We start from the raw sequence: 24,897 nt of genomic DNA, 5'->3' as shown, positions 1-24,897 counted from the left end.
ACGGAACCCAGCTCTGAACCCAGTACAGAACCCATCTCTGAACCCAACCCTGAACCCAGTACGGAACCCAGCTCTGAACCCAGTACAGAACCCATCTCTGAACCCAACCCTGAACCCAGTACGGAACCCAGCTCTGAACCTAGTACAGAACCCATCTCTGAACCCAACCCTGAACCCAGTACGGAACCCAGCTCTGAACCCAGTACAGAACCCATCTCTGAACCCAGCTCTGAACCCAGTACAGAACCCAGCTCTGAACCCAGCTCTGAACCCAACCCTGAACCCAGTACAGAACCCATCTCTGAACCCAGCTCTGAACCTAGTACAGAACCCAGTACAGAACCCATCTCTGAACCCAACCCTGAACCCAGTACAGAACCCATCTCTGAACCCGGCCCTGAACCTAGTACAGAACCCAGCCCTGAACCCAGCCCTGAACCTAGTACAGAACCCAGCTCTGAACCCAGCCCTGAACCCAGCCCTGAACCCAGCTCTGAACCCAGTACAGAACCCAGTCCTGAACCCAGCCCTGAACCCAGCCCTGAACCTAGTACAGAACCCAGCTCTGAACCCATCTCTGAACCCAGCCCTGAACCCAGTCCTGAACCCAGCCCTGAACCCAGTTCTGAACCCAGCCCTGAACCCAGCCCTGAACCTAGTACAGAACCCAGCCCTGAACCCAGTCCTGAACCCAGCCCTGAACCCAGCTCTGAACCCAGCCCTGAACCCAGCTCTGAACCCAGCTCTGAACCTAGTACAGAACCCAGTTCTGAACCCAGCCCTGAACCCAGCCCTGAACCTAGTACAGAACCCAGTTCTGAACCCAGCCCTGAACCCAGCTCTGAACCTAGTACAGAACCCAGTTCTGAACCCAGCCCTGAACCCAGCCCGGACCACAGCCCTGCACCCAGCACTGCCAGGGCACCACTCAACCATGGCCCTCAGCACCACCTCTCCACAGCTTGGAAACCTCTCCAGGGATAGGGACTGCACCACTGCCCTGGGCAGCTTGGGCCAGGCCTGGCCAACCCTCAAGGGGAAGAAATTGTTCCTCATGTCCAACCTAAACCTTCCCTGAGGCAACCTGAGGTCGTTTGTTCTTGGCCTGTTGCTTTTTTGGCAAAGGAATTGTAAGGGCAGGGACCTGTTGGGGAGGGCAGGAGGAGGTCACAGCAATGCTGGCAGGGCTGGAAGCTCTCTGCTGTGAGGCCAGGCTGAGAGAGTTGGGCTTGGGCAGCCTGGAGAAGGCTCCAGGGAGAGCTTCTGGTGGCCTTTCAGTGCTGCAAGGGGAGATCAGAAAGCTAGGGACAGACTTTTGAGCAGTGCCTGTTGGGACAGGCCAAGGGGGGATGGTTTGAACTCAAAGAGGGAGATTGAGAGTGGAGAGAAGGAGAAATGTTTGACCCTGAGGGTGGGGAGAGCCTGGCCCAGGCTGCCCAGAGAGGTGGGAGCTGCCCCATGGCTGGCAGCAGTGCAGGTCAGGTTGTGTGGGGCTGTGAGCAACCTGCTCTGGTTGGGGATCTGACTGCAGGGGGCTGGACTGGGTGAGTTTTACAGGTCCCTTCCCACCCAACCCAGTCTGGGATTCTGTGATTCTGATTGTATCTAGTGAGTAGAGACCATCCCCCCCCGGCTCCAGCCTCCTCTCAGGGAGCTGGAGAGAGCAATGAGGTCTCCCCTCAGCCTCCTCTTCTCCAGGCTGAACACCCCCAGCTCCCTCAGCTGCTCCTCCCCAGCCCTGTTCTCCAGACCCTTCCCCAGCTTCCTTGCCCTTCTCTGGACACACTGCAGCCCCTCAAAGAGCAGTGCTGCTCTGGGAGGGCTGGAGCAGCCCTGCTGTGAAAGATGAGGGAACAGACCAGAGGTTCATGACCACTGCCAGGCCCCACAGAAAACCCCCTCATGTGTGTCCTGCTGGAGCTGACCCTCTGGAGAGCCCTGAGGGGGCCAGAGCACAGAGCATGGCCCCAGCCTGCACCCCACAGCCTCCCTGCCTCCCCCATCCCCAATCACAGCCCTCAGGTGGCCACTGCTGCCCCAAGCCTGGCCCAGCATGGAGCACAGAGACAGCCAGGGAGCGTTTCCTGTGGTGTTTTATTTCATGATGTCAAATGTGAGGAGTTCCCAGCGTGGCAGGAGAGGACAGGACTGGGTTTGGGTGTCACACAGCAGCACTGGTGGATGTTGATGAGGGCTGAGCCATGCTGAGAGGTTTGGCTGTTGTAGCAGAATGGGACCCGTGGGAAGGCTGCTGTCACTCACCAAGCCAGCCAGCAGGGCTGTGAGAGGCCAAGTCCTGTCTGTGGGCAGCTGAGAAGCACCCAGCCCAGAGAGTACAGGGACAAGGCCTCCCCAAAGTGACACCTTCTACAGCATGGAGGAGATCCCAAATGGCTCCAAAACTTCACCCACATGGAGCTCAAGAGGAAGTTGCTCTCATGTTAAGATCTCTTTTCAAGGAACCTTCTACCTGGATGCTCATACAAAGCAGGGCCAGGAAGCACTGCTCCTGGCTGGGTGCTCTCATGGCTGGGTGCTCTCTGGCTGGGTGCTCTCTGGCTGGGTGCTCTCCTGGCTGGGTGCTCTCTGGCTGGGTGCTCTCTGACTCGGTTCTCTCCTGGCTGGGTGCTCTCTGGCTGGGTGCTCTCCTAGCTGGGTGCTCTCTGACTCGGTGCTCTCCTGGCTGGGTTCTCTCCTGGCTGGTTGCTCTCTGGCTGGGTGCTCTCTGGCTGGGTGCTCTCCTGGCTGGGTGCTCTCTGGCTGGGTGCTCTCTGACTCGGTTCTCTCCTGGCTGGGTGCTCTCTGGCTGGGTGCTCTCCTGGCTGGGTGCTCTCTGGCTGGGTGCTCTCTGGCTGGGTGCTCTCCTGGCTGGGTGCTCTCTGGCTGGGTGCTCTCTGACTCGGTTCTCTCCTGGCTGGGTGCTCTCTGGCTGGGTGCTCTCCTGGCTGTCAGTACTTGGGTTCAGACACATCTGTGATCCTGGTGCCATAGATTTGGGTCTCCCAGGCTGAGAGCTGCTCCACAAAGCCCCGGTGAGGCCTGGCGTTGGTTTTGCATTTCAGAACATGGTTCCAGGCTCGCTGTGAACAGAGGGAGAGCAAAGCAGGGTTGGGAACTGGAGCTGAAAGTGAATCTGGGGGTGTGCCATGGAAGCAGAACATGATGGGTGGCACAGCTTTGCATTAACTGCCAGTGTGGGACAGCAAGAGCCTGCAGAGGAGACTTTGCCTACCAAGGCAGGGACAGCCTGGATCTAGATGTGAACTTAGAACCATGGAATGGGTTGGGGTGGAAGGGTCTTCCAAAGCTCATCCAGTCCAACCCCCTGCACTCAGCAGGGACATCCTCCACCAGATCAGGTTGCTCAGAGCCTTGTCCAGCCTCACCTTCAATATCTCCATTAGTGAGGCCTCAACCACCTCCCTGGGCAGCCTGTTGCAGTGTTCCAGCAGCCTCCTGGTGCAGAACTTGTTCCTCACATCCAATCTCAGTCTGCTCTGCTCTCATTTCAAACCATTGGCCCTGGTCCTGTCCCTTGCCCTGTGCCTCCCAGCTGTGGAGCAGTTCCTCTGCAGCCTTTTTGCAGGACCCCTTCAGGTCCTGGGAGGATGCTCTAAGGTCTCCCTGGAGCCTTCTCTTCTCCAGGCTGAACACCCCCAGCTCCCTCAGCCTGTCCCCATAGCAGAGGTGCTCCAACCTCTGATCATCTTCATGGCCTCCTCTGGACCCACTCCAGCAGGTCTGTGTCTCACTTCTATTGGGGGTCCCATATCTGGCCCCAGCCCTGCAGGTGAGGTCTCCCCAGAGCAGAGCAGAGGGGCAGGATCCTCTCTCTCCAGCTCTGGCCACACTGCTTTGGATGCAGCCCAGGCTGCCCTTGGCCTTCTGGGCTGCAGGTGCCCATTGCTGGCTCCTGGCCAGCTTCTCCCCCCCAGCACCCCAAGTCCTTTCCCCCAGGGCTGCTCTCAATCTCCTCCTCCCTCAGCCTGGATCAATACTGAGGATTGCTCTGACAGGTGCAGGACCCTGCACTTGCTCTTGTTGAACCTCATGAGGTCCACCTGGGCACCACCTCTCCAGCTTGTCCAGGACCTTCTGGATGAGTTCCCATCCCTCTAGCCTGTGGACAGCACCACTCAGCTTGGAGTCACCAGCACCACTCAGCTTGGAGTCATCAGCACCACTCAGCTTGGTGTCATCAGCACCACTCAGCTTGGAGTCACCAGCACCACTCAGCTTGGTGTCACCAGCACCACTCAGCTTGGAGTCACCAGCACCACTCAGCTTGGAGTCATCAGCACCACTCAGCTTGGAGTCACCAGCACCACTCAGCTTGGAGTCATCAGCACCACTCAGCTTGGTGTCACCAGCACCACTCAGCTTGGTGTCACCAGCACCACTCAGCTTGGTGTCATCAGCACCACTCAGCTTGGTGCCATCAGCACCACTCAGCTTGGTGTCATCAGCACCACTCAGCTTGGTGTCATCAGCACCACTCAGCTTGGAGTCATCAGCACCACTCAGCTTGGAGTCACCAGCACCACTCAGCTTGGAGTCACCAGCACCACTCAGCTTGGTGTCACCAGCACCACTCAGCTTGGAGTCACCAGCACCACTCAGCTTGGTGTCATCAGCACCACTCAGCTTGGTGTCACCAGCACCACTCAGCTTGGAGTCACCAGCACCACTCAGCTTGGTGTCATCAGCACCACTCAGCTTGGAGTCATCAGCACCACTCAGCTTGGAGTCACCAGCACCACTCAGCTTGGTGTCACCAGCACCACTCAGCTTGGAGTCCTCAGGACCACTCAGCTTGGAGTCACCAGCACCACTCAGCTTGGTGTCACCAGCACCACTCAGCTTGGTGCCATCAGCACCACTCAGCTTGGTGTCACCAGCACCACTCAGCTTGGTGCCATCTGCAGTCTTGCTGGGGGTGCCCTGACCCCACTGCCTACAGCACTGATGAAAGCAGGATCAGCAGAGGGCTAAACAGGACTTCAGAGAGGCCTGCAACTACCTTCAGGCTCTGCTCCCCTGCTCCAGGACTGCTTTCACTGCCTGGCAGTTACTTTGTGTTATTTCATCCTGACACCCTGACCCAATCCTGGGTTTTCTGCCCCAAAATGCTCTTTCTGCCATGGGTGCTGAGTGAGGCAGTGAGGTGTCAGCTGCTGACAGGCAACCAGCAAAGCTGGGTGTGACCTGCCCTGGTCACAGCTGTGACTCTGCAGTTATCCCACTGCATTCATTACAGCCAGCTTAATGAGCTGTTCATCAGGAGCTGTGCTGCACACAGGGCAGGTGCAGCAGTGGCACTGTGCTTGTCTGCAGCTGCCTCCCCGGCCTTGCCCAGCAGCATTCATCTCCCAGCTCCATCTCCATGCTCGGGGATTGCTTAAGCCTAACCAGACCAAAGGTCAGGAGGGAGTGCTCCATGGGTTTGGTTTTTCTAATCTCAGTGATCTCCCAGGCAGATCCTCCAATACTTACTTCTCCAGGTGCTCCTTGGGGATGTCTCTAGTTCCCCACACCCCAACTGATCCCTCACTTCCTGACTGCTGACAGGCTGAGGAGCTGCAGGTCCCAGATCTGCCCTTGCTGTGTCTGCATCTTCCAGAGAGCCAGAGAGCCACTGACTGCTTTGGGTGGGAAGGGACCTTTGAAGCTCATCCAGTCCCACCCCCTGCAGCCAGCAGGGACATCCCCAACCAGAGCAGGTTGCTCACAGCCCCACACAACCTGACCTGCACTGCTGCCAGCCATGGGGCAGCTCTCACCTCTCTGGGCAGCCTGGGCCAGGCTCTCCCCACCCTCAGGGTCAAACATTTCTCCTTCTCTCCATTCTCAATCTCCCTCTTTGAGTTCAAACCATTCCCCCTTGTCCTGTCCCAACAAGCACTGCTCAAAAGTCTGTCCCCAGCTTTCTGATCTCCCCTTTCAGCCCTGCAAGGCCACCAGAAGGTCTCCCTGGAGCCTTCTCTTCTCCAGGCTGCCCAAGCCCAACTCTCTCAGCCTGGCCTCACAGCAGAGAGCTTCCAGCCCTGCCAGCATTGCTGTGACCTCCTCTGACCCTGCTCCAACAGTGCCCCAGCACTGCAGGGGGCTCTCAACAGAGCACAGCAGAGGGGCAGAATCCCCTCCCTGCCCCTGCTGCCCACACTGCTGGGGCTCAGCCCAGGACAGGCTGGGGCTGGGCTGGCAGTGCTCAGTGCCAGCTCCTGTCCAGCTCTTCACCCCCAGCACCCCCAAGTCCTTCTCCACAGGGCTGCTCCATCCCCAACCTGGATGGATACTGGGGGTTGTCCCCAGGACAGGACCTTGCCCTTGACCTTGTTGTGCCTGATGAGGTTCACACAACCACACTCCTTGAGCTTGTCCAGGTCCCTCTGGATGGATCCTATCTCTTTGTGTCAACTGAAGCTCTCAGCCTGGTGCCACCTGCTGAGGGTGAACTCAATCCCTCTGTGTCACTGATGAAGAGGTTAAAGAGCACTGGTCCCAGTACAGACACCTGGGGCACATGGAAGCTTTCAAAGATCTTTGTCCAGACTGCCTGAGGGATCACACAGGAATCTGTTGCCTTGCTTTTTTCTGCAAGGAACAACCTCACCTGCCAGGCTAATCCCTCAGGAAGGTTTTGCCCAGCCAGCAGTGAGCAAGCACTGCCTGGGTGAGCCACAGCTCAGCACTGCCCTGCCAGCCTTCCCTTCTCCTTCTCTTGGCACTTGGTAAAGTGCTGAGACCAACCTGCTGACACCAACTAGGAGATACTGCAAGGATCAGCCTTGACTTTTGCACTGCTTTGTGAGCAGCAGAGGCAAGCAGGAGCAGAGGAGCAGCAGTGTCTGCAGCCCTGCTGGCAGCCTCAGCCTGCAGTTCCCTGCTGGCAGCCAGCAACAGGAAGAGATTTGCCCTTCTGCTGCAAATGTTTGCACAAAATCAGTGCAATGACAGAGGCCCAGCTTGTGTGAAGCTTGGATCAGCCAGTCCTCTGGAGATCCCAGAGGAGAAAACACTTCCCAAACCAGGACAAGGTTGCCCAAGGAGGCTGGGGATGTCCCCTCCCTGGAGGTGTTGAAGGCCAGGCTGGATGAGGCCTGTGCTGGTGGGAGGTGTCCCTGCCCATGGCAGGGGGCTGGAACTGGAGGAGCTTTAAGGCCCTTTCCAGCTCAAACCATTCTGTGAATCTCTGAATCCCTCCTGGGCCCATTCCAGAGGTCTCCAGGGTCTGTCAGTGGGAGGGGGCTGCTTCTGGAGAAATCAGGTAGGAGTTCAGCAGAGTGCTGATGCTGAAGTCAGTGGTAAACCAGAGCCCTGCAAGCTCTGCATTCTGGATTTCCCCTGGTGTTAAGTGTTGAGATTAACTCCAGCAGCTTCCAGTTACTCTCTTCCTCAGCTGCAGGAGAGCAGAGATGCTGAGTTCTGTAAGCACAGCTTCAGGTTTTACAGCCCCACAATTAAGCAGGGAAATGCAAGAGCACCAGAGGTCAGGACCTGGGGATCATGCCTAAGCTACCTCCTGCAATCTCATCTGTTTGTTACCTTCTCAGCTGAGGTAGTCTGCAGGAAATCACCTTCTGCCCCTCTGCTGTGCTCTGCTGAGACCTCACCTGCAGTGCTGGGGCAGCTCTGGAGTCCTCAGCACAGCACAGACAGGGACCTGTTGGAGAGGGGCCAGAGGAGGCCACAGCAGTGCTGAGAGGGCTGGAAGCCCTCTGCTGGGAGGCCAGGCTGAGAGGGTTGGGCTTGGTCAGCTTGGAGAAGGCCCTGGAGAGACCTTCTGGTGGCCTTTCAGTATTTGAAGGGGGCTACAGGAGAGCTGGAGAGGAACTTTTCAGAAAGGCATGGAATGACAGGACAAGAGGTGATGGCTTCAAGCTGGAAGAACCTCGATTTAGATTAGACATTAGAATCATGGTAGGAAGGGACCTCAAGGCTCAGCCAGTTCCAACCCCCCTGCCATGGGCAGGGACACCTCACACTACAGCAGGCTGGCCAGAGCCTCATCCAGCCTGGCTGCAAACACCTCCAGGGATGGAGCCTCAACCACCTCCCTGGGCAACCCATTCCAGGCTCTCACCACTCTCATGGGGAAGAACTTCTTCCTAACATCCAATCTGAATCTCCCCACTTCTAGTTTTACTCCATTCCCCCCAGTCCTATCACTCCCTGATAGCCTCAAAAGTCCCTCCCCAGCTTTCTTGGAGCCCCCTTCAGATCCTGGAAGGCCACAAGAAGGTCACCTCAGAGCCTTCTCTTCTCCAGACTGAACAACCCCAACTCTCTCAGTCTGTCCTCACAGGAGAGCAGCTCCAGCCCTCTGATCATCCTGGTGGCCCTTCTCTGGACACCTTCCAGAGCAATCCTTCCCCATGAGGGTGGTGAGGCACTGGAACAGGTTGCCCAGAGAAGTTGTGGAGGCTCAGGGCCAGGCTGGATGAGGCCTTGAGGAACCTGGGCTGGTGGGAGGTGTCCCTTGCCCATGGCAGGGAAATGGAACTGGAGGAGCTTTAAGGTCCCTTCCAACCCAACCCAACCCATTCTATGACAGAGTGCTGAGGCTTCAGGACCAGAGCCAAGCTGCAGTGCCTGTGGGCAGTGAGCTGCTGAGGTACCTGCAGGGAGAAGTGGCAGGAGTGCATCAGGTAGGCCATGGCCACGGTGCTGCTGCGGCTGATCCCCAGGCTGGAGAACACCAACACTGCTCCATGAGCCAGCTGAGCATCTGGGGAGAGAGAGGACAGCCACAGATCACAGCCATGAAAGGACAGCCACTCCATGCAAGAGAGATGTTGAGGTGCTGGAAGGTGTCCAGAGAAGGGTAACGAGGCTGGGGAGAGGTCTGGAGCACAAACCCTGTGAGGAGAGGCTGAGGGAGCTGGGGGTGTTCAGCCTGGAGAAGAGGAGGCTCAGGGCAGACCTCATTGCTGTCTACAACTACCTGAAGGGAGGTTGTAGCCAGGTGGGGGTTGGGCTCTTCTCCCAGGCAAGCAGCAGCAGAACAAGAGGACACAGTCTCAAGCTGTGCCAGGGCAAGTTTAGGTTCAAGGAGAAAGTTCTTCACAGAAAGAGCAATTGTCCATGGGATGTGCTGCCCAGGGAGGTGGTGGAGTCACCATCCCTGGGGGTGTTCAAAAAAGGATTGGCTGTGGCACTTGGGGCCAGGGTTTAGTTAGTCCTGAGGTGCTGGGTGATAGGTTGGACTCGATGAGCTCTGAGGTCCTTTCCAACCTGGCTGATTCTATGATTCTATGATTGTATGACCATGCCCAGCCTGCTGTGGTCAGCATCACAGCAGCTACACAAACTCCTCCCTCAAAGCTTCAAAGGGTTGAACCCAAGCCTAAGTTCTGTACCATGAGGGTGGTGGAGCACTGCAGCAGGTTGCCCAGGGAGGGAGCTGAGATATTCAAGGTGAGGCTCAACAAGGCAAGGGGGAACCTGAGCTCGTCAATGAGGGATCCAAACCCAGGAGTGAGGGATCCAAACCCAGGAGTGAGGGATCCACACCCAGGAGTGAGGGATCCAAACCCAGAAATGAGGGATCCAAACCCAGAGATGAGGGATCCAAACCCTGGAATGAGGGATCCAAACCCAGGAATGAGGGAGCCAAACCCAGGAATGAGGGATCCAAACCCAGGAGTGAGGGATCCAAACCCAGGAGTGAGGGATCCACACCCAGGAGTGAGGGATCCAAACCCTGGAATGAGGGATCCAAACCCAGGAATGAGGGATCCACACCCAGGAATGAGGGATCCAAACCCAGGAGTGAGGGATCCACACCCAGGAGTGAGGGAGCCAAACCCAGGAATGAGGGAGCCAAACCCAGGAATGAGGGATCCAAACCCAGGAGTGAGGGATCCAAACCCAGGAGTGAGGGAGCCAAACCCAGGAATGAGGGATCCAAACCCAGGAATGAGGGATCCAAACCCAGCAATGTGGGACCCAAGCTTAGGAGTGAGGAACCTGAGCTCATGAACAGGTTCTTTACTCTGAGGGTGGTGGAACACTGGAACAGGTTGCCCAAGGAGGTGGTTGGGGCCCATCCCTGGAGACATTCAAGGTGAGGCTCAAGAGGGCTCTGGGCAACCTGAGCTAGTGGAGGATGTCCCTGCTGAGTGCAGAGGGGATTAGACTGGATGAGCTTTGGAGCTCCCTTCCAACCCAAACCATCCTCTATGATTCCAAGTGTTGTACATTCAGGCTGGAGCAATCAGCTCTCAAACTGGAGGTGCTTTGGTTCCAATCCCTCACCCCTCCTGGGGATCACCAGCAGGAGGCAAGGACACAGCAGGGAGGGCTCTGGTTTTGTGATGGTTTTATGATGAGTACTTTGCAGTGAAGATTGCTGTGGTCAGCAAACTCCCTTCCTACCAAAGCCAAGCTCAGGGATGATGTCAGTTGCTCCTCACCATATTAACTCTGCTCCCTCTGCCTAGAAGGCTACAGATTTTATTAATAACCTTTGGAAGTCTTCCCCTGTCCCTGCAAAGCAGGCAGCATGACTTCATCTTCTTAGAGCATCCTCAAAGCCTCTTTTTGTTTTCAGTGGTGTGGAGTTTTGTTGGGTTTTGATTCATTTTTTTCCCCAAGCACTGAACCAGGGTTTTCTAACTTCTTTCTACCAGGAGATTCTAATTCTGTGCTAAAGCCTGAGGAGAAATGGCCTCCTGCCTACAGACACCTGTCAGGAGGATGTCCCAACTCCTCTCAGAGTACTTGGAGAGCTTTAGGCCATACCCATTCCAGTTTAAGTCACCTACTCTAGACTGTAAACAGCTGGGGTATGAAGTCATCCTTTCTAATCACAGAATCACAGCACCACAGAATGTTAGGGGCTGGAAGGGACCTCTGGAGATCATCCAGTCCAAGCCCCCTGCCAGGGCAGGGTCACCCAGGGCAGCTCACACAGAAACACATCCAGAGGGGTTTGGAAAGGCTCCAGAGGAGACTCCACAACCTCTCTGGGCAGCCTGCTCCAGGACTCTGTCACCCTCACAGTGACAAAGTTTTCCCTTCTGTTCCCATGGCACCTCCTCTGCTCCAGCTTGCCCCCAGTGCCCCTTGTGCTGTCCTTGGCCATCCCTGAGCAGAGCCTGGCTCCAGCCCTGCACATCTTGATCCCCAGCAATGAGGGCAGCCCTCAGGCTCCTCTGCTCCAAGCCCCAGCTCCCTCAGCCTGGCCTCACAGGAGATGTTCCACTGCCTGCAGCAGCTCTGTGGCTCTGGGCTGGACTCTCTCAAGCAGTTCCCTGAGGTCCTTCTTGAACTGAGGGGCCCAGAACTGGACACAATATTCCAGATGTGGCCTCAGCAGGGCAGAGCAGAGGTCCTGCACTTGGACTATAAGGTCTGTGGGGACAGGATGGTCTTTCACTTTTGGGCCTGTACAACACTCAGCTCAGCAGGGCCTTGTTCTGCAGCAGGGGTTTTAAGTGAACAGCCTGGTTGGACACCATCAGAGGAGGAAGCTGCAGGAGCTGTGCCTGCTCTGCTGCTGCCTGCACTGAGCTGCAGGGTTTTTCTTGCTCTCTCTGATGTAATCAGCTGAAGGCAGGTTTGTGCTGCCCAACCTGAAAGTCTTCCTAGACCCTGTTGTGAGTCCATACTGCAAATGACAAAGCTACCTCTGGAGGCAGGTTCCTAATGCCTGTCAGACTCCTGCTCACATAAACCTCTGGTGGTCAAAGATTTGGGCTGGAAGGAGGCAAAGGGTTGTATGTAGGGGGCTGGAGCACCTCTCCTATGAGGACAGGCTGGGAGAGTTGGGGCTGCTCAGTCTGGAGAAGAGAAGGCTCCAGGGAGACCTTAGAGCAGCATTCCAGTACCTGAAGGGGCTACAAGAAGGCTGCAGAGGGACTGTTCCCAAAGGCCTGCAGGGACAGGACCAGGGGCAATGGTTTGAAATGAGAGCAGAGCAGATTGAGATTGGATGTGAGGAACAAGTTCTGCACCAGGAGGCTGCTGGAACACTGCAACAGATTGCCCAGGGAGGTGGTTGTGGCCCCATCCCTGGAGATATTGCAGGTCAGGCTGGACAATACTCTGAGCAACCTGATCCAGTGGAGGATGTTGTTTGGACTGGATGAGCTTTGGAGGCCCCTTCCAGCCCAAACCATTCTATGATTCTATTTGAGAACTAAGGAGTGGGAGGAAATCCTGTGCAGCCCTGGCACACATCCTGCAGCAAGGCCTTGTCAGGTCAGGTGGGAAGCTCAGTGTCAGTGAGGTGTTAAGAGTGAGCAGAACTCCCTTGCAGAGCCTGGCTCAGGCAGGTGCTCTGCCAAACCTCCTTTCTGTCCATCAGGCTTGGGGAGTGAGGCAGCTCTGCTATCTGTTAGGTGTGGGCTTGCTTGGGAGGATCCTGAGCTGCAAAGATTCCAACCCTCCTGTCTGAGCTTCCTGCTCAGGCAATTGCAGTCACTCCCAACTGATATCCCAGAGTGAGCAAGGTGTCAGGAATTCCCCCTCAGGCAGAACTCACCTATGAAATGACAAATGGTGGCAAAGGAAGAAAAGAGATTTGCTTCAAGTGAGTCTGGAACAGCTATGTGGAGATGTTTGTCACCTTCTGCCAACCTGGAAAAGAGCAGGCAACATCACCTGGGCCAGAGGAGCAGCTTGGAAAGCTGTGTTTGTTGGAGCTGAGCTGCTGAGTAGGTTTGTTGTCACCCAGGAGGCTCTCATCATGGTCATCATCAACACTAGGGCAAGGGATTTGTTTTGGTGGGACAGAGAGCTGCTGGCCACACAGAATTAGTTTAATTGCTGAGTTCCCATTCCACCTGGGAGCAGCATCTTCACTACAGCTTCCTTCAGCTCAGAGCTCAATGGAAACAGATGAGCTGACAGCAGGAGAGCCTTCAGTGTGTGTGCTGGCAGCCTGGTGGACATAGCCCTCACCTCCCTTCAGGTAGCTTTCCATGACCACATCCTCCTCCCCCCATGAGCCCTCAACTCAGAGCAAGAGCCTGGTGAGGAATTTCTGAGATGTTCACATCCCAGCAGGACATGCAGAGGACACCAGAAGATTACCCACAGTGCAGAGACCTTTGGTGTTCTCCTCTGGAGCCAAAGGCATGAGATAGATCTGCTGGGACTCATGCAACTGGATCTGTTGCATGCTTTAGAGTAGAGATTAGGAAGAAATTGGAGAGACATTGGAACAGGTTACCCAGGGAGGCTGTGGATGCTCCTCCCTGGAGGTGTTCAAGGCCAGGCTGGATGAGGCCTTGAGCATCTGTGCTTGGTGGGAGGTGTCCCTGCCCATGGTAGGGGGTTGGAACTGGCTGAGCTTTAAGGTCCCTTCCAACCCAACCCAGGCTCTGGATCTATGAAGCTGTGCTTTGTGTTGGACATCACCTTGAGAAAGGCCACAGGGTTTGTCCCTGGCAGAAATGGCATTTCCAGCATGGCTACAGACTGTGCTGGATGGTCAGGGCCAGAAAGGTGACCATCAGGGATTTAGCTTGCCACTGAAGTGCTTGCAGGATTTTGCTCTGAAAGCCATTCAGAGCTGTAAGCAACTTCCAAAGGATGGTGGCATGTGAGAGACTTCATCTCACCTAATCCAGCCATGGCCAAGGGCTGCAGGATTGCATTGCTGCTCTGCTAGCTCTGGAGGCTAGAAAAATGAGCAGGAAACAACACTCAGGTCTGCAGTGAACCAGGGAGTTGTCCTGGAACTTCCTGGGCACTGGCTCCTCTGTGTGCTGTGCCACCTCCCTTCCTTCACAGGCAGAGGCACTCCTGAGGGCACACCTCAGGCTGTTTAACTTACAGTGCTGCAGGCTGCTCAGAGAGGTTGACTTGTGCTTTGATCTTCAGATCCTTTAGGATTTGTTGCTCACAGGCCTGCTTGAAGTTGCCCAGATATAATTTCCCAGGCAGTATTTCTACAGGGTATGGCTGGAAGTTGTCTAGCTCCTGTTGGAGAAACACCAGGGGCTCACTTTAGTGTGAATTCACTCCTGAAAGCTTGGTGAGGTCCTAAACAGAAGGCATCAAGAACTGAACCTGCACTTAGCCAACAGCCCTGGACACATTCTGGTGTAATGATTCAGTCAGTCAGTGAGGGTGGGGAGACACTGGCACAGGTTGCCCAGGGAGGCTGTGGCTGTCCCCTCCCTGGAGGTGTTCAAGGCCAGGCTGGATGAGGCCTTGAGCAAGCTGTGCTGGTGGGAGGTGTCCCTGCCCATGGCAGGGGGCTGGCACTGGATGATCTTGAAGGTCCCTTCCAGCCCAACCCATTCCATGACTTTCTGAGTGTTGAGGTCTCTGCTAGATTTAGTGAGAATCATTAAAAACATTGCTGTCATTGGGGCAGTACTTGAAACAAATTCCAGCTGAACAGGAAGCAGAAAAGGAAGAGACCTCTGGAGCTCATCCAGTCCAAGCCCTGCTCCAGCAGGGCACCCACAGCAGCTTGCCCAGGAGCACAATGCCCAGGGGGGGTTGGAAGCTCTCCACACAAGGACACTCCACAACCTCTCTGGCCAGCCTGCTCCAGGCCTCCAGCACCCTCACAACAAACAACTTTCTCCTCCTCTTCACATGCAACCTCCTGGCTTCCACTTTGTGCCCTTTGCTGCCCCTTGTGCTGGCCCTGGGCACCACTGAGCAGAGTCTGGCCCCAGCCTCTTGCCCCCCACAGCTCCTTTAGCTCTTGCTGAGCATTGCTCAGCTCCCCTCTGGGGCTGCTCTTCTGCAGGCTCTCAGCCCCAGGGCTCTCAGCCTTTGCTCCTCACAGAGCTGCTCTGCTGTCCAGCACTCTCTAAAGCTATCCTAGATGTGAGGAGAAGGTTATTGCTTCTCAGAAACTGAGCAGATCAATGTTTGTAGGTGAAACCAATCAAGCAGGATACCAGCAGAGGGCTGTTCCCTCCCTGGGCCTGCTGAAACAATGTACCAGATCCATTGGGATCCTTCCCAATGGAAAACTCTACAGGCATGGATCCCAGTGCTTGGTAGGAACTCTGCTTCTGTCTGAAACACCTCCTGTGTGCCATGCCAGACCACCACTTGGGAGAGAGGAACCTGCTTCTTTTGGTCACTTGCTGCTCTTTAGTTATCTGTAGTCTCCAGAGGGGCAGTCTGGGGTTATCAGAGCAACCTCCCCAGGCTGCTTTTATCAGCTTGCTGCTTTCATGCAATAGAGAAGGGGGGAAAGGTGAAGTGTGGCTATAAGAGCAGTAGTGGGGAGGCCCAGGGCAAGTAGACTCACTCCAATTACAGCTGATTGCTTTGAAACTCCTTTCAACTGAGCTTCACACCACCAGTTCACCCCAACCCATGAGCCAGCAGCAGTTGAATTTGAATGCTAATGTCTTCTACTTGCAAATGGGTCTCCTCTCACCTGAGGCATCCACAACATCTTCTGAGTCCTCAGGAAATGGTAGCAGGCTGAGAACCTTCTGTATCCTCCCCTCAGCACCAGCACTGGGTGTGGAGTGAAGAGCTCCAAGCCCTGGGCATGCTGGAGGGCAGCTCCTTCCCCAGCAGCTGAGGAGATCCAAAAGCCAGGGCAGGTTCAGAGAGTCTCCACCTGCACTGGGGGTTAGCTCTGTCCCACTGACACCAACTGCAAAGTCCCTTCCATTTCAACCAGTGGCCTGTAGGCAGCTGCCTTAGAAGCCAGGCTGACTCTTCAGCTGCTGCTGCAAGCAACAGTTAGGGAGCCAGGCCTGGGGTTTTGGAGCTTAAGAACATATTCAACAGATGGAAAACCAAAGACCAGGGAATCCCACCATAGTGGGGGCTGGAAGTGACCTCTGGAGACCAGGGCACCCACAGCAGCTTGCCCAGGAGCACAATGCCCAGGGGGGGTTGGAAGCTCTCCACACAAGGACACTCCACAACCTCTCTGGCCAGCCTGCTCCAGGCCTCCAGCACCCTCACACCAAGGGAGTTTTTCCTCATTGTGCTGCTTTTCTCCTCTTGTCCTGAGGATGTATTCCTCTCTTGGTTGCTTTTGTAGCTCTAGATAAGGTATTTTCCCCTCCCCATTATCCCTGGGGAAATGCTGGGAGTTAGTCTACTCTGATGAGACCACACCTGGAGCTCTGCATCCAGTTCTGGAGCCTCTGTTACAAGAAGGATCTGGAGGTGCTGGAAGGTGTCCAGAGAAGGGCCATGAGGATGAGCAGAGGGCTGGAGCTGCTCTGCTATGAGGACAGACTGAGAGAGTTGGGGTTGTGCAGTCTGGAGAAGAGAAGGCTCTGAGGTGACCTTCTTGTGGCCTTCCAGGATCTGAAGGGGGCTCCAAGAAAGCTGGGGAGGGACTTTTGAGGCTGCCAGGGAGTGATAGGACTGGGGGGGATGGAGCAAAACTAGAAATGGGGAGATTTAGATTGGATGCTAGGAAGAAATTCTTCCCCATGAGGGTGGTGAGAGACTGGCACAGGTTGCCCAGGGAGGTGGTGGAAGCCTCATCCCTGGAGGTTTTTGCAGCCAGGCTGGATGTGGCTGTGAGCAACCTGCTGTGGTGTGAGGTGTCCCTGCCCATGGCAGGGGGGTTGGAACTGGCTGAGCCAAGCTTGAGGCCCCTTCCAACCCTGACAATTCTATGGTTCTAGAATACTGTGCTATTATGTCCTTAAGTCCAATATTTTTAATTTTCTGGGATCCTTTTTCTTTAGGCAACAGAGGAAAGGATCACAAATCATTTGGGTTGCTAAAGCCCTCTGAGCTCATCCAGTCCAACCATTCTCCAACTCTACCAAGGCTGGGGCTAAATCATGGCTCTCAGCACCACATCTCTGTGGCTTTCCAACACCTCCAGGGATGGGCATTCAACCACCTCCCTGGGCAGCCTGTTCCAGTCTTTGAGAGCCCTTTCAGGGAAGAATTTTCTTCTAATGTCCAACCTAAACCTCCCCTGGGACAACTTGAGGCCATTTCCTGTTGTCTGTCACTTGTTCTGTGGGAGAGAGACACTCCTCTGCCTGGCCCCAGCCTCCTCTCAGGAGCTGTAGAGAGCAATCAGGTCTCATCTCAGTCTCCTCCAGGCCAAACACTCCCAGCTCCCTCAGCTGCTCCTCCCCAGCCCTGTTCTCTAGACCAGGAGAACAGCTTCTTTTCCCTTCTCTGGACCTGCTCCAGCTCCTCAATCTCCTTCTGGGAGTGAGGAGCCCAAACCTGAACCCAGAACTCATGATGTGTCCTCACCAGTGCCCAGCACAGGAGGACAATCCCTGCCCTGCTCCTGCTGCCCACACCATTGCTGATCCAGGCCAGGCTCTGGTGACCTCCTTGCCCACTTGGGCACTCCCTGGCTCCTCTTCAGGTGTTGTCAACCAACACCCCCAGGTCCTTTTCCCCCAGGCAGTTTCCAGCCACTTTGCCCCAAGCCTGGAGCCTTCCTGGGGTGGTTGTGACCTAAGTGCAGGTGCTTGTGACTGAAGGCAGAGGTGTCATAAGCATTTTAATCCTCCCCTCAGTCAAGGACATGATGTGAGATGGCTGCTCCCCCTCCTTCTCCCAAGGACCTGGAGCTGCTGGAGCAGGTTGGGAGGAGGCCACAAAGATGATCAGAGGGCTGGAGAACCTCCCTTATGGAGAGAGGCTGAGCGAGTTGAGGCTGTTCAGCCTGGAGAAGAGAAGGCTCCAGAGAGACCTCAGAGCAGCCTTGCAGTGCCTGAAGGGGCTCCAGGAGAGCTGGGGAGGGACTTTGGACAAGGGCTGGGAGTGACAGGATGAGGGACAATGGCTTTGAGCTGGGAGAGGGGAGACTGAGACTGGAGATGAGGAAGAAATTCTTTGCAGTGAGGGTGGGGAGACACTGGCACAGGTTGCCCAGGGAGGTTGTGGCTACTTCCTGGCCTGGAGATGTTGAAGGCCAGGCTGGATGAGGCCTTGAAGCAACCTGTGCTGCTGGGAGGTGTCCCTGCCCATGGCAGGGGGTTGGAACTGGATGATTTTGAAGGTCCCTTCCAACCCAACCCGTTCTGTGACTCTATGAAGCCCTCTTGCCTCCAGCTGTGTCTGCTTTTGACCAGCACAATGGAAAACCACTTTGGATCCTTCACAGCCTCCCCTGCTGCTGCCTCCTCACTGAGTCTTTATGAACCCCTTGCTTTGTTCACTCCCAGCTTTTGCTCTTAACAAAATGATGTCAATCTCTGCTAAAACTACAGTGACCTCTGTAAAGCTCCCAGGAGCCAACCCAGCCCTCAGGAGTGGTTGTGCCCCCAGCAGATCTCCTTGCCAAAGGATGTGTGAAAACCAAACACTTCCATGGGTCAGGGAAGGCTCAACAATAAGATGGAAAAGTTTCCAGCACTTCACATCTCTCAGTGAACTGCATCAAATCACTCCCCCCCTGTCACAGGCAGGTCTTGTTGAATGTGACAATGTGAAAAAGCCTTTTGTAGCCCTCAGAGAAGGAAGGACTGACTCTGGGAGCACATGGAACCCGAGCTGGGCTTTGCAGTCTCTGGAGCACTGCTCCCTGAAAGGCAAACGTTGGGCAAGCCCCAAAGCAGTGACCTGTGGACAAAGACAGAACTCATTCCTCATGTGTGACAAAGAGCTTCAGAGGGATCAGTGCACACATAGGGAACCAGGCCTGCCAGGAGTGGGTTTTGGAAGCCTAAGAACATATTCAACAGATGGAAAACCCAGAAGCATAGCACAGATCCCAGAATCTCAGCATGGAGGAGTTGGAAGGGACCTCTGGAGATCACCCAGTCCAAGCCCTGCTCCAGCACATCACCCACAGCAGCTTGCCCAGGAGCACAATGCCCAGGGGGGGTTGGAAGCTCTCCACACAAGGACACTCCACAACCTCTCTGGCCAGCCTGCTCCAGGCCTCCAGCACCCTCACAACAAACAACTTTCTCCTCCTCTTCACATGCAACCTCCTGGCTTCCACTTTGTGCCCCTTGCTGCCCCTTGGCCTGTCCCTGGGCACCACTGAGCAGAGTCTGGCCCCAGCCTCTTGCCCCCCACAGCTCCTTTAGCTCTTGCTGAGCATTGCTCAGCTCCCCTCTGGGGCTGCTCTTCTGCAGGCTCTCAGCCCCAGGGCTCTCAGCCTTTGCTCCTCACAGAGCTGCTCCAGGCCCCTCAGCAGCTTTGCAGCCTCCCCTGCACTCTCTCCAGCACTTCTCTGTCTCCCTTGAACTGGGGAGCCCAGAACTGGACCCAGCACTCCAGGTGTTGTCTCCCTAGGGCAGGGGGGGAGGAGATCCCCAGATATTTGGGTTTTCAAATCAAGCTGGGTTAAATCTGCTTCTCTTCCAATAAGTTCATTAACATTAAATGAGGAATGGCAGCAACATCTGTGCAGCAGTGAGGCCTTCCCTGGCAGGGGTCACACATACCTTTTTCTTTCTCCTCTTCCTCATGGTCACAGCAGTCCAAGGAGCTGGTCTCACAGTCATACACCACACAGTATCTGACACACCTCAGCTCCTCTGAATCTGGTACCAGATACTCTCCTGTGGGACTCTGCAAAAATCACAGAGGGATTGTGTCAGGAGCACAGCTCCACTCTTCTGTGGCATCAGAACTGCTGACATCTTGCTGCAGTAGCTCTGCAGCATGGGTTTGGGGCTATGCCTGGCCTTGGTGCTGAAGAACTCCAGCTGGTGGATGTTCATCAGTGCTGTTCCCCAGGGCTCAGCCTTGGGACCAGTTCTCTTTAATGTCTTTATCAATGACCTGGTTGAGGGGGTTAAGGCACCCTCAGTTTGCAGATGGCACCAAGCTGGAGTGGGTGTGTTGAGCTGCTGGAGGACAGGAAGGCTCTACAGAGGGATCTGGACAGGCTGAGGCCAATGGGATGAGGTTCAACAAAGTCAAGTGCTGGGCCTTGACCTTGACTCACAACAACCCCATGAATGCTCCAGGCTGGGGGCAGTGGCTGGAAACTGCCTGGTGGAAAAGGACCTGGGGGTGCTGATCAAGAGTGGTTGAAGCTGAGCCAGGGAGTGCCCAGGTGGGCAAGAAGGTCACCAGAGCCTGGCCTGGATCAGCAATGGTGTGGGCAGCAGGAGCAGGGCAGGGATTGTGCCCCTGTACAAGCACTGGTGAGGCCACAGGTTGTGTAATGGGTTCACTTTTGGGCTCCTCACTCCAAGAAGGACATTGAGGGCTGGAGCAGCTCTAGAGAGGAGCAACGAAGCTGGGGAAGGGTCTGAAGAAGAGGGCTGGGAAGGAGCAGCTGAGGGACATTTTCCCTAGGATCAGGTGTCAGAAGGAGAGGAAATGGCCTGAGGGTTAGGGTTAGGGTTAGATTGGAGGTGAGGAAAAATTTCTTTGCTGCAAGAGTGGTCAGGGATTGGCACAGGCTGCCCAGGGAGGTGGTGGAGTCCCCATCCTGGGAGGTGAGTTCAAGAAACCTGTGGCCATGGCACCTGGGGCCATGGTTCAATGACCATGGTGGTGTTGGGTTGGTGGCTGGACTGGCTGAGCTGAGAGGCCTTCTCCACCCCAGACAATCCTGTGACTGAGCAGCAGTGACGCAAACCACACTGGGTAGCTTCAACAGCCACAGAGGTGATGGTGCCAGGACTGCCCCTTGAGAGGCAAGGCCACAGAGTCTGTGCTCTTGTGCAATGTTTTCCTGCTGTGCAGCTCCATGTGCCAACCTTTGGGCCACTGAACCCACCTTTGCTTAGTGACAGAGCACACCCCCCCCAGTGGCAGGAATGGAATATGGTTGAAACAAGAAGGGGGGAAGTTGGGGCACGGCCTGGGGGGAGGTGAAACCTATTTGGGGTGACTACTGATTGCTAAATCCAGGGGTGGTTGACACAGAGGACAAGCTCCTCACCTGCAGGATCCTGCGAGCTGTCACAATGTGGCTCTCGGCGTACTCACGCTGACTGCGGGCATCTGAAACAGCCAGCAAGAGACAGCCCTTGGCTGGATGCATGTCTTAAAGGTAAGAAACCCTCGTGGTGATCCAGCCAGGGGCAGCACAGGCACTGAGAGTCTAACCTGGAGAAAAGGAGGCTGAGGGGAGACCTTCTGGCTCTCTACAGCTGCCTGAAAGGTTGGAGTCAGGTGGGGGTTGGGCTCTTCTCCATAGAATCAGTCAGGGTTGGAAGGGACCACAAGGCTCAGCCAGTTCCAACCCCCCTGCCATGGGCAGGGACACCTCACACTACAGCAGGCTGGCCACAGCCTCATCCAGCCTGGCCTTAAACACCTCCAGGGATGGAGCCTCAACCACCTCCCTGGGCAACCTGTGCCAGTCTCTCACCACCCTCATGGGGAAGAATTTCTTTCCAACACCCAGTCTGAATCTCCCCACTTCCAGCTTTGTTCCATTCCCCCCAGTCCTGTCACTCCCTGATAGCCTCAAAAGTCCCTCCCCAGCTTTCTTGGAGCCCCCTTCAGATCCTGGAAGGCCACAAGAAGGTCTCCTTGGAGCCTTCTCTTCTCCAGACTGAACAGCCCCAACTCTCTCAGTCTGTCCTCATAGCAGAGCAGCTCCAGCCTTCTGATCATCCTCATGGCCCTTCTCTGGACACCTTCCAGCATGTCCATATCCCTCTTGTAATAGAGGCTCCAGAACTGGATGCAGTACTCCAGGTGGGGTCTCAGCAGAGTGGAGCAGAGGGGGAGAATCCCCTCCCTGGCCCTGCTGGCCACACTTCTCCTGCTGCAGCCCAGGCTCTGCTTGGCTCTCTGGGCTGCAAGTGCTCACTGCTGGCTCCTGGTGAGCTTCTCATCCCCAGCACCCCCAAGTCCCTCCCCTCAGGGCTGCTTTCCAGCCAGTATTTGTGCTTGGGATTGCCTCGACCCAGCTGCAGGACCTTGCCCTTGGTCTTGTTGAACCTCATGAGGTTGGCTTGTGCTCACCTCTCCAGCCTGTCAAGTGACAAGATGAGAGTATCAAGTATCAAGTGACAGGATGAGAGGAAATGGCCTCAGGTCACCCCAGGGGAGGTTTAGATCAGACAATGAGGAACGATTTTGTTCCCAACAGGGTTGTCAAGACCTGGAACAGGCTGCCCAGGGCAGTGGTGGAGCCCCCATCCCTGGAGAGGTTTCAAAGCTGTGGAGATGTGGTGCTGAGGGCCATGGTTTAGTGGTGCCCTGGCAGTGCTGGGTTCATGTTTGGACTGGATGATCTTAAAGGTCTCTTCCAACCAAAATGATTCCATGGTTCTGTGATTCTCTAGCAAGAAAGAGATTATTTCTTTTTTAGAAACTGGGACTTCCTGATGTGTATGTAACAAACATCAGCACTGACATAAGTCTATGTGCCTACAAAAGCTGCCAGCATCTTTGGCCTTGACCCAAATGTGGTACAGCACCAGTCCCATGCTCCATTCTGCTCTGCCCTGTGGCATAGCCTACCCCCCAATCACTGAGTCTGCTCTGACACCTTGAGGTCCAGCACCTCTGCCTCTGTGCTGCCCCAGGAATGGGAAGTGGGAGACTGGAGATATCCCAACCCCACTCCTAAACTGGCTGACTCCTTTGCCAAAACATTTAACAGAATTGCACTGTAATGTTGCACCCTTTGAGGGGTATTGGCACTATGCAAGATGCAAATGCTTTGTGCAATGGTCAAGGAATCCTGTCCACCTCTAAAACCCCTGGGAGCAGTAGAGGAGAGGGTGGATCACTAGGATGGAGCACAGCAGGGAGGGCTGGAGCAGGACCAAGTCATGGCATCTCAAAGTGGATAGAACCACAGAATTGTTTGGGTTGGAAAAAACATTTTAGACCAGTGGTTTTCCTGTAACTCCTAAATTCTGGATAATTTAGGATAATAGAAAGACCTTCTGGTGGCCTCTCAGTACTTAAAAGGGATGATGAGAAAGCTGGGGACAGAGTTTTAAGTAGGGCCAGTTGTGACAGGCCAAGGGGTGATGGTTTAAACTAAAAGAGGGAGATTCAGACTGGAGAGAAGGAAGAAAATTTTACCCTGAGGGTGGTGAGACCCTGGCTCAAGTTGCCCAGAGAGGTGGGAGATGCCCCATCCCTGGAACCATTGCAGGTCAGGTTGTTAGGGGTTCTGAGCATCCAGCTCTGGTTGGGGATGTCCCTACTGACTGCAGGAGGCTTGGATTAGATGGCCTTGAAAAGTCCCACCCAAACCAGCCTGATTCTATGATAAGTTTAGGCATGAGTGAAAAACTTCAACTGCAAGTCGCCAGCAATTCCAGGAAGTAATGTGTGCCCGCCCTTGTGTGCTGGACCCCACAAAGCCCGCAGCTGCCCACCGGTGCCTGGTGTCATGCCACTACCCAGCGCAGTTCCTGGGCCCGGCCGAGGCAGGCCACAAGCCGTGGGCTTACCCAGCAGGCAGAGGTAGTTGGGCTCCGCCAGCCGGGAGACACGCCGGTACTGGTTGAGGAGGTTGTAGAGGTAGCTGGGCTCGCACAGCTCTATCCCCATCCTGCTGCAATCACCAGCCGTGCGACTGTCACCGAATGTGTTCCCCGCAGCCCCGGCCGGCCGCCGTGCCCAGGCCTGAAGCTGGCTGCCCGGTTGCTAGGGACGCGCAGCGGTAGCTAGGGGTGACGTCACCGCAGATCTCGCGAGACTTGCGGGTGCCGGCGGGAGGAGGCGGTGGCGGCGAAGTATCGCGGGAGGGGCGAGCCGTCTCGCGCAGGCGCCGCGCGCTGGAGGTCGTTGGAGTCACGGAGCTCGAGCCATGCTGTCCCGTGTCGCGCGCCCCTCCGCCGCCCTGCGCCGTGGCCTGGCCACCAGCGCCCAGGTACGGCCCCGGCCCCGCGCCCCGCCCCGCGCCCCGCGCCCGGCCCCGCCCCGCCCCGCGCCCCGCGCCCGGCCCCCAGCCCGGCCTGCCAGGAGGGGCTGCGGCAGTGAGGGGGCGGTGAGGGGAAGTGGGGTCACTGCGGGGGTGCTGTGGCTCAGGCCCTGCAGCTGGGATCGGCCTTCGCCAGACCGGCCTGGGCTGGGGCGCCACAGCCGTGCCTTCAGAGACAGCTTCTGAGGGCATCCGCTCTCAAAGCGTGTGGCTGTGGCACTCGGGGACATCAGCTGCTGGCATGGTGGTGTTGGCTTGGCAGCGGACTCGGTGATCCTCGGAGGGGTTTCCGATTGTACCGCCCGTGATTCCGTGGTTCTCAATGCTGATCAATAGCTGAAGGCTGGAGGGGCAAGAGGATGGGGCCAGACTTGTCAGTGGTGCCCAGAGACAGCACAAGGGGCACAAAACTGGAGCCCGGGAGGTTCCATCTGAACAGCAGGAGAAGCTTCTTTAGTCTTGAGAAGAGAAGCCTGAGAGGGCATCTTACTAATGTCTATAAATATCTGAGGGGTGGGTGTGAAGATGAAGGAGCCAGGCTCCTCAGTTCTGCCCAGTAATAGGACAAGGAACAGCAGGTATAAGGAAAAGTTGTGTGGTGTGAGGGTGCTGGAGGCCTGGAGCAGGCTGCCCAGAGAGGTTGTGGAGTGTCCTTGTGTGGAGAGCTTCCAACCCCCCCTGGGCATTGTGCTCCTGGGCAAGCTGCTGTGGGTGCCCTGCTGGAGCAGGGCTTGGACTGGATGCTCCCCAAAGGTCCATTCCAACCCCTCCATGATGGGGTTCTGGGGTATTTGAGGTCTCTCATTCCATCTACAGTGCTGGGAATGGCAGGAGATGTCCTAATGCTCCTAGGGTTGGTCTGTGTGTGTTGGTGCTGCCCTTCCTAAGGGAGGTGAGACTAATTCAGTGAATCTGTTGGGGTGCAGTGGATGACGTGCAAGTTTCCTTGCTGCTTCCTTCCCCTACTGAAAACATGTCCCTGCTTAAAAAACCTCTTGAGAATTAACACTCCTGATTGGGGTTTAGCAGTAATCCTTCATGTGCTGAAATCCAGTGGGCATGGCTGGTGCTGCCAGGAGAGGAGGGCTGCTGCTGCTGCTGTGGTGGGTCCATAGAGACTGACCTCTGCCTTCTCATGTAAGTAGCTCCCTGTGGCAGATGTCAGG

General features: G+C 55.8%; 1 protein-coding gene across 1 annotated transcript; it reads right to left on the bottom strand.

Annotated features, from left to right (window-relative positions):
- Positions 1-2,948: 2,948 nt before the first annotated feature.
- On the bottom strand, positions 2,949-23,358 carry LOC128980537 (serine/threonine/tyrosine-interacting-like protein 1). Its single transcript, XM_054399009.1, has 9 exons — positions 23,259-23,358; positions 20,777-20,838; positions 19,323-19,449; positions 18,398-18,451; positions 15,359-15,504; positions 13,784-13,929; positions 12,488-12,582; positions 8,619-8,728; positions 2,949-3,080 (listed from the first exon to the last, which is right to left on the bottom strand). The coding sequence occupies exons 1-9, from the start codon at positions 23,356-23,358 to the stop codon at positions 2,949-2,951; spliced, it is 972 nt and encodes a 323-aa protein (XP_054254984.1).
- Positions 23,359-24,897: the final 1,539 nt, after the last annotated feature.

This window comes from Indicator indicator, unplaced genomic scaffold, assembly GCF_027791375.1.
Source record: "Indicator indicator isolate 239-I01 unplaced genomic scaffold, UM_Iind_1.1 iindUn_scaffold_246, whole genome shotgun sequence".
Taxonomy (NCBI): domain Eukaryota; kingdom Metazoa; phylum Chordata; class Aves; order Piciformes; family Indicatoridae; genus Indicator; species Indicator indicator.
Note: the sequence above shows the minus strand (reverse complement) of the source record. Positions and strands in the feature narration are given on the sequence as shown.

Excerpts from the sequence above, each read along its gene's own strand:
- LOC128980537 (XM_054399009.1), bottom strand. The coding sequence starts at position 23,358 with ATGGGGATAGAGCTGTGCGAGCCCAGCTACCTCTACAACCTCCTCAAC. Across the intron at positions 19,450-20,776 it reads CAGCTCGCAGGATCCTGCAG|AGTCCCACAGGAGAGTATCT; the intron begins GTGAGGAGCTTG and ends TGATTTTTGCAG. Across the intron at positions 15,505-18,397 it reads GGGTTCCATGTGCTCCCAGA|CTGCTGGGGAAGGAGCTGCC; the intron begins GTCAGTCCTTCC and ends GGATCTCCTCAG.